Genomic DNA, 8,292 nt, shown 5'->3' on the forward strand with positions numbered 1-8,292 from the left:
TCTTTTCACAGGGGGGGTAAGTTACACTTTAAATACACTAACCTCACTCCTTTGTAACAATAAGGCAAAAATGTAATTAATTCAGAAAATCTTTTCAGGACCCCACTTTGATGTTTCGGGACCCCACTTTGGGTCCCGACCCCAACTTTGGGAAACACTGCTCTAGAACAACAATTTATATAGATACACCTTATACTGTTTCATATTTCTTTAGCAATCCAGCTTTTATCATTTTCTTAAATGTACATAATGATCCTGCCTTTTTTACATCACTCCCCAAATTATTCCATAGATTTATTCCTTGAATTAAAGTACACCCTTCCTTCAAACTGGTTCTGAATTTGGGTTTTACAAATATCTTTGCCCCTTTAAGGTTATAACAACTCTTTCACTTAACAAGATTTACTTGGATGTTTAAAGGTAATGTGTTTTTGTGGGCCTTATACATAACCAGTAGAATATTATTATCAACCAAATCAAAGAACTTCAATATTTCCAATTTATAAAATAATGAATTTGATGGGTGACGACAATGTTTTCCAGTAATAATTCTCACAGCTCTTGTAAGACGAGCAGAGAATGCAAAATTAGTGACACCAATAATTTGTAAAGATTGTAAAGACAAGCAGCAAAGTGAAAAAAATGTGGATTGTTTTTCCTCCTGCAGTCGAAGCCTAGCGACATAGCAAAAGGACTCCTGCAGCAGTATTTTAGCTTAACTGAAGCCTTTTTACAGTCTTTAGAAAGGCAGTACTTAATATTTTGTGTTCGAACATATTACTATTACTGTTACTTATTTTATATAGCATCAGTTTAGATGCTCCCCCACAACTCTGCAGAGAAAASATATTAAATAAAATGGATGGATCAATTTTTATTTGTATTCTATTTGACTATAATTTTTTAAGACTCTTGCTTGAAAATCTCTTTTTGCAGACCACTGAATATTAATTCAAGCCCACTGATGTAGCACACTCAATTCTACATGATGTATTACAACAGCCAGTAAAGGTTACAGGAAATACCTTCAACTTTCTTATTCTGTTCGAACTAATGCTGATTTTGTAAATGATCACTAATGAGTTTGTGTCTGTGAGATTTTTTATTAATTTTTTCCTGTTATGGTGCATCACTCATATTGCTTCTCAGGGCAGCTCAGAGCACAGACCCATCCCTGGAGGCAAGAACGTGCTGCTAATTACTCTGGTGTATTTCGTCTGAAGTTGTGGTGTATTCCCTGTGGAACTGGGGGCAGAGAAGGGAGGTCTAGAAAGATTATTAGTACATTCAGTTAGACCAAACACTGTATGGTGCACTGCATGGTGAGAATTCAATAACATTTATAGTGATTTATTCATTTTATCTTGGTAAGACCTTTGCATTAAACTGGCATTATCTGGAAGTCGCTGGAAACAAGAGCGAGTGTAGATCTTTCATGACTGGAATTCTGAGCGTGACCTTGCAGTTTGTGTGAATAGTGATGACTTGGTTTTAATTGATAACTTTGATTTAACATCAGAAGATTAGATTTAGGCTTGATGGGGGTGAAGTGGGTGTAAGAGAACAGAAACTACCTTAAATTTAGGCTTAAATTAGCCTGGAATCCAACAACCCACAACCCATCTAAGCTCAAAGATGAACACACCCACACTTCATTGAGTTTCAGCCGGGARGAACTTTTGTTTTTCTCCTCCGACCTGAAGGTTCAGTATCACCAACTCATTGTGAGTCACAGGACTGCTTCTCTGACAAAAAAGGCTCACCCAGTCCTGCTAACACAAAGGCCCAGCAGAAGGAATGCACATTGCCTTGCCCCCCCATGCTATAATTTTAACCTAAGATCATTGTTGATCAGTTCTGGCCATTTTTTTAAACCTTCTGAATAATTTTATGAGCACTCTCATACAGTATTGTAAGATGTCATTCTCAGAATATGTGCTGTGGATAACTCTCAGGCACTACCACATCAAATTTCAGCTCAAGATCTGTAAAAGTGAGTTCTAGCCATTTTTGTGGCTTTAAAGGTCAGTTGGTTGTGGCAGCCATTTTGAATTAGTTGACTCTGAAAGATAATCAATTCCCAGTGGACGGTGATTAAACATTCTCTTCATATTTATAACATTTTCATACTAGACACACAGAGACACGGACAGCTACTGTATTGTCTGCCTTTGCCTTTTGGTGGTGGGCGATAATGAATCTTTCCAAAAAGCTAATCAAATTCAAAAGCACAAAGCACTGTCATCTTTCTACATCTTAGCCCTTTGAAGAAGTCTGTTAGTTACCAGGTTATATCCAGTTCATCCTTGATCTCAGGAAAATGTCTACACTTCTCTACCAGTCCACAGAGAGGCTTAGCCTTTGATCTGTTTTCATGTTAGTCAACTTAGTTTATTGGATTTAGAAATGATGCTGATCTTGCTTATCATTAAAATCACTTCTGAGCATTCCTCATGACATGTGGTAGAAACTGCTTGCACACAGTGTTGGGGTTTTCTTCTTGTTTTCAGCAGAAAGGGCTATCTGTGTGTTCCTCTGGACTGATTGGTTCAGGYTTGCTTTGAGTTTGCAGGTTAACTCTGACGGCGCCTCATCAGTCATTCACAATGCCTGCCTTAAATGTTGCTTTGACATCAACCAGAGTGACTTTTACATCGCATGACTCACACCGAGAAGGTCTGAAGTCCGATGAGTCAGCACATATAAAAGGGCAAAGAAATCAGTCAAATGCGAGTCATTTTTGTAAAATGTAGCACTATCCCCATGGTGAGTCAGTGAAAAGACACATTCTCACTCTCATTTCTTCACACGCTGAGAATGTATCTGTTCCAACACATCAAGCTGATAATGTTACAAGTAAAAAAATTAACGTTAGGTCTCTTTTTTACAGGATTTAAAATCTGGTAAATGACGTGGTGTTTTTATTGGTCTTTACAGCCAAAAGGCAAACGATAATGTTCTTGCTTGTGTATKTGTGTGTATTTGTTTGTCTGTCTGTAAGCAAAAAATTATCATGAACCAATAGACTCATTTTTCTTTCCTCAGGTGATTAGAATGTTGAACAGTCAGTAATACAATGTTCTGTCCATCCCACCACACTATCAGCTCTCAATGCACAAATACATTTTAAGATAATACGCATAGTTATAAACATATCTGTACATTAACTTGGTAATAMTATATGTTTACGTTCATAACACCAGTTATTGTGTACAGTGTAAGTCTATTCTATTTTTATATAGACCAAGTTCTTTTATATATGTATATATATTTTAATGTTTCTTCTAATCTTTTTTAGTATGTTTTTATATTGTGATCTGCATATACTGTATGTGGGAATTAGCACTCAAGTCTTTCTCTCGCCTGTACGCTTGTGCTATGTGATGTGACAATAAATCTGAACTGAACTAATTAAACTTTCAGAAAATAATAATAGAATGGACATCTACAACTGTTTGGGTTTTCTTGTCCAATTCAAGATGACCACCCTACCTAATCAGAATTAGACACCAAATCAATTATTATAAATCATTAARTCTTGCAGATAATAACCCAAAATTAGATGTAGTTGTAGCTGAAAGTTGTTTGCAAAACATACCCTAAACACGACATCCAGAAAAATGAATCGAGAAATATTTCTCAATTTTGACAAAAACAGATATCCACAATTTAGCTATATAAGATATTTTTTTATGCCATGAAAGGCTGTAGGCAATGTGCATTCCTTCAAGGATAGCAAAGTTTTTTTTTTACTTTTTTTTCTGCAGGGCACAAAAGCTTTGATCCATGATGGGCTTGTATTGTCTTTGTGCATATAATTACGTATTAAAAGTTGCATTGCATCACCTCTACACTCTTGAAATTCAAGTATTTTTAGCACAGGAATCTTTGGATTGATGTGGCTGAATGTCATCTACCGGTCATTTTGAAATGGAGTGATTGTTTAAAACGATTTATTTGATTCATGTGTTCTGAAAAACTCAATGATCTTTTTTTTCTCTCTGTCTCTTTTCTCACCCTCTCCCTCTGCCCCTGCCTCTGACTTCACAGATATCACACACCGAAATGCAGCCCCGTATCATTTTCATCGGCTTGTTTCTCACTGCGGCTCAATCCCAAGATATCCATCCCTTAAAGCCATCATCCTCCATCAGTGAGTCTTGTGACTCCTTGTGCTCCTGTGAGGCGAAAGATGGGATCCTTCATCTCAACTGCGAGCAGAGGAACATCAGCAAAATCTCCCAAATCACAGTCCCGTCAGGTGTCCCTTTCCATCTGAACCTTTACAAAAATGACTTGGTCGAGCTCCRTGCCGAGGAAATGGAAGGGCTTAGGAATGCCCTTTCGCTGCACATCGGGGGTAATAGCATACAAGAGCTGGAGCCAGGGGTCTTTAGCACTCTTGGTTCACTGAAAAAGCTCCACATAAATAGCAATTTTCTTGTCACGCTGAAAGAGGACACTTTTCAAGGCCTGGTGAATTTAGAGTTTCTTCAGGCTGACACAAATTTCATTCGGGTCATCGAACCTGGGGCCTTCAACAAACTGATACGACTCAAAGTCCTGATTCTCAACGACAATTCCATTGAGTTTTTACCCAGCAACATTTTCCGCTTTGTGCCCCTCACGCACCTGGACCTGAGGGGAAACAAGCTCCAGACGCTTCCTTATGTGGGGTTTTTGGAGCACATAGGACGAATAATGGAGCTTCTCCTGGAAGACAACGACTGGGTGTGCGACTGTGACATTTTACATTTGAAGATCTGGATGGAGAACATGAGGGCCCAGTCTGTCATCGGTGACGTGGTTTGCGGCTCGCCGCAGCACCTTAAGGGAACCATTCTCGCTAAAGTCAAGCGGGATGTTCTGTGCCCGTCTCATGCTGACATTAATTTAGAGGAACCGTCAAAGTCACTGGATATGGTCGTTACTCAGATTCCAAAGCTGATCAATGTGGAAAATGATCCCAGGCTGCCAACTCCGTCTTACAATTCTGGCAGTCCCTGTGTGGAGCACTGCACGTGTCACAATCATCCCGTGGCTGGCTTTCTGATGCACTGTCAGGACCGAGGAATTCAGAAGGTGTCCGATATTGGAATACTTCAAGAAAGCCCCACCAAACTGGTCATGACAGGAAATATGATTCAGAAACTCTTAAAATATGATTTTGTCACGTACGACAGCTTGGAACTGCTCAACTTGGCAAACAACAGAATCGATTACGTCGACAATGAAACTTTCCTCAGCCTGAGCAGCCTAAAGAAGCTGTATTTGAAYGGCAACAGAATAGAAAAGCTGTTCTCCACGATGTTTGTGGGACTCCACAACCTTGAATATCTGTATCTGGAATATAATGTCATCAAAGAGATTGCTCCGGGCACGTTTAATCCCCTGCCAAACCTGAAGCTGTTGTCATTAAATAACAACCTGCTGAGCTCTCTTCCAGCTCAGATATTCCGCAACGTGCCCCTCACCAAATTAAACCTCAGAAAAAACCTGCTCATGCACCTGCCAGTGAGCAACGTGCTCGATCAACTCGACTCGCTGGAGCAGATTTATTTAGAGGAGAACCCTTGGGACTGCAGCTGTGACTTGCTCAGCCTTAAACAATGGCTGGAGAAGCTGAGAAAGGATACAGTGGTGGGCTCCATTTTGTGTCACACCCCAAAGAAAGTGATCCAGCTCGAGCTGCGGAGCCTTCATCATGAGACACTTTGTCCCGGTTTAGGGACATACCACCCAGTGTCTCAAGGTGGGGAGGAAAGCGTAACGGCCACGTTACAACCCAATAACAAGAGTTTGTTTATTTCGCTCACTGACACAATCCCACTCTCTGTGCTCATATTAAGCCTCCTCATTTTTGTCCTCATGATTATATTCTGCTCRGCTGGACTTGTGGTGTTCGTGGTGCATCGGCGGCGGCGGAGGGCAAAGAAAAAAGCAGCAGAGGAAGCGCCGCGAGAAAACACCACCAGCAGCTCTCCCATTCACTTGCATTACAGCATGTACGGGCAGAAAACAACACACCACACGGTGACGCAAAGAAGCGGGACCGCCACCTTGTACGACGACAGATCCCACAGCCCCATCGTGCAGATCTGTCGCAACCCCACCTAYTGCTCCCAGCACAAGGGGCACGACACAAATCTGGATTACAGCTTGGAAGATCCCAGCACCAAGCACCACCTCTGCCGGAGTCTCATGGAGAAGGAGAACACKTCACCTCTAACCGGAAACCCCAGCTCAAAATTCCGAACCATACCCGAAGAGTGCCCTGTGGAGTTCGTCACCCTCGGGACSCCCAGCTCCTTGTACCGGAACATTCTGGAGAGGGAAAAGGAGCTGCAGCAGCAGCTCGGAATAACTGAGTACTTCAGGAAAAACATGCCCCAGCTCCAGCCTGCCGTCGACATGCAGGTCCCCGGGCACCAGGAGGAACTAAAGCTAATGGAGACAATAATGTACACACGACCACGCAAGGTCATGCTCGAGCAAACTAAGAACGAGTACTTTGAGCTTAAAGCCAACCTCCACTCTGAACCAGACTACTTGGAGGTTCTGGAACATCAAACTGCATTTAACTGAGCTGAAGTAGTAAAGACAATTATCATGTTTGAACCAAGTGCCTTACCCTGTTCGCCCAGTTGTACTTTCCACAGTGTGAAATGTATAAATATATAAAAAATTATATATATATCATGGGCACATTTTACTTTAACCGTAGCACAGAATGTAACTGGTTTGTTACTTGTCATCTTTCGACAGCCATGTTATGTAGTTGCTGTCAGATTCTCAGCCAAATGTAACTCAGACGAAGCTGTTGCCGTTTGTTGAGCAGGCTTAGGGGTTGAAACCCACTGTGAAATCCACTCAATCAGCTTTTTTTTACATATGATTAAATTTTCATGGTGTTGCAGCGGCCAAGTGAATTGATCCACATAGCACACTCCCTCCCCCTCCCTTTTCCCTCTCAGACGTTCCTCGCAGGATAAAGCAGATGTTTGGAAGAATCGAGTGAATTTCAATCAGTGCTTGACCCAGAATTGTGCTTAATCAGTCGATCCTGATTCTGGCCGTGACCTGATTACACCCCCTGTCAACCCCCCCTCCCAGATGCAGCTTTTAAAGCTGGAACAAGAATGCTCATTGTGCCGTAGAGTCAGCAAATTGTACAGCCAAGTGTACATTGAAAAACAGCGATAGGAGCGCAGTTCTACTGCTGTCCTCCTGACAGATGATTGATCCAACACACTGCAGAGCTGCAGTCGGAGGAATTTTATTTTTATACAAGCTAGGTTATATTCACATGAAAGTTTTTTTTTTATTTTTCTTCCCTTTTCTTTCAGTCAGAAAGTGGAGCACTTGAAGTGCAGTATATACACGACTTGTAAAAATGCATTGCACTACTCGAATGCCATAAGATGGTGCATGACAATCAACAGAGTCCTGCTGAAATGTTTTTGTTTTTCTTTCTGCTAGAAGAAATGAGCCTCTGAAGCGTGTGGTCATTTAGTTTGTGTGTGTGATGCCATTATTTAATGTCAAAGACATGGAATAGGATTCAGGAACATGGCCCCAGTTCATTCGAGGCGGGGCGCATTTTAACAATGAACAACGATCCAAACATCTTCCACCTGAAAACAAACGACGCCTCTTTGCTTTTCAAATTAAAAGCATTCGACGGCAGAAAACGGATGGTGCGTAGATGTTGTCATTGTTCATTATCGTACTTGGACAAGGTTCCAAACAGTTCACAGAAGCACACACTCTGTAGCTTTTCTACTTAACTAGATAGAAATATTTATTCTGTATATTTTGTATATACGTCTAGTATATCTTTGGGTTTTGTGTGCCTTCGGTGCTGTACAGAATCTAAACAGAAGTTGTAACTGAAAAAGGAAATAAAGAGTTGAAATATGTGAATTTTTTGGGGAGTAATTTTCACGCACACAACGGTACAAGAATTTCAACCCTGCTGCTTCTCAGCAGCGCACCGCTTCTCCACTAATTAACACACTAGGTACCTGGAGCTGCAAAAAGACATTTTCTCTCTCTAGTTGTTATCTGTCCTCTCCAGTGTTACTGTATATTCACGCGCATGTACATGTTTTAAGCACCATTTGGTTCATTTCCTGCTGTGTGGATAATTTGGACCCCCCACCGATGGCCCAAACTCGATCCTTAATCACACAACAGTGGCTTTAAAGTCTTTTCCACTCTTGCTTTTCTTCACAACTCCAATTTCCCTTTTCTTCCTGAAGAGAAAACAAAGCAAACTCTATTTTTGATAGA

At 41.1% G+C, this 8,292-nt stretch overlaps 1 protein-coding gene across 1 annotated transcript in view; it reads left to right on the top strand.

Annotated features, from left to right (window-relative positions):
• The window catches only part of slitrk6 (SLIT and NTRK-like family, member 6), a gene marked incomplete at its 5' end in the record, with an annotated part of 25,244 nt that extends 17,321 nt beyond the window's left edge, over window positions 1-7,923 (top strand). Inside the window, 1 exon segment of the mRNA XM_014016776.1 lies at window positions 4,051-7,923. Within this exon segment, the coding sequence (XP_013872230.1) occupies window positions 4,066-6,585 (2,520 nt within the window). The 3' untranslated portion in view covers window positions 6,586-7,923.
• Between the last annotated feature and the right edge of the window lie 369 nt (window positions 7,924-8,292).

Source organism: Austrofundulus limnaeus, unplaced genomic scaffold (assembly GCF_001266775.1).
Source record: "Austrofundulus limnaeus strain Quisiro unplaced genomic scaffold, Austrofundulus_limnaeus-1.0 Scaffold154, whole genome shotgun sequence".
Lineage (NCBI taxonomy): Eukaryota > Metazoa > Chordata > Actinopteri > Cyprinodontiformes > Rivulidae > Austrofundulus > Austrofundulus limnaeus.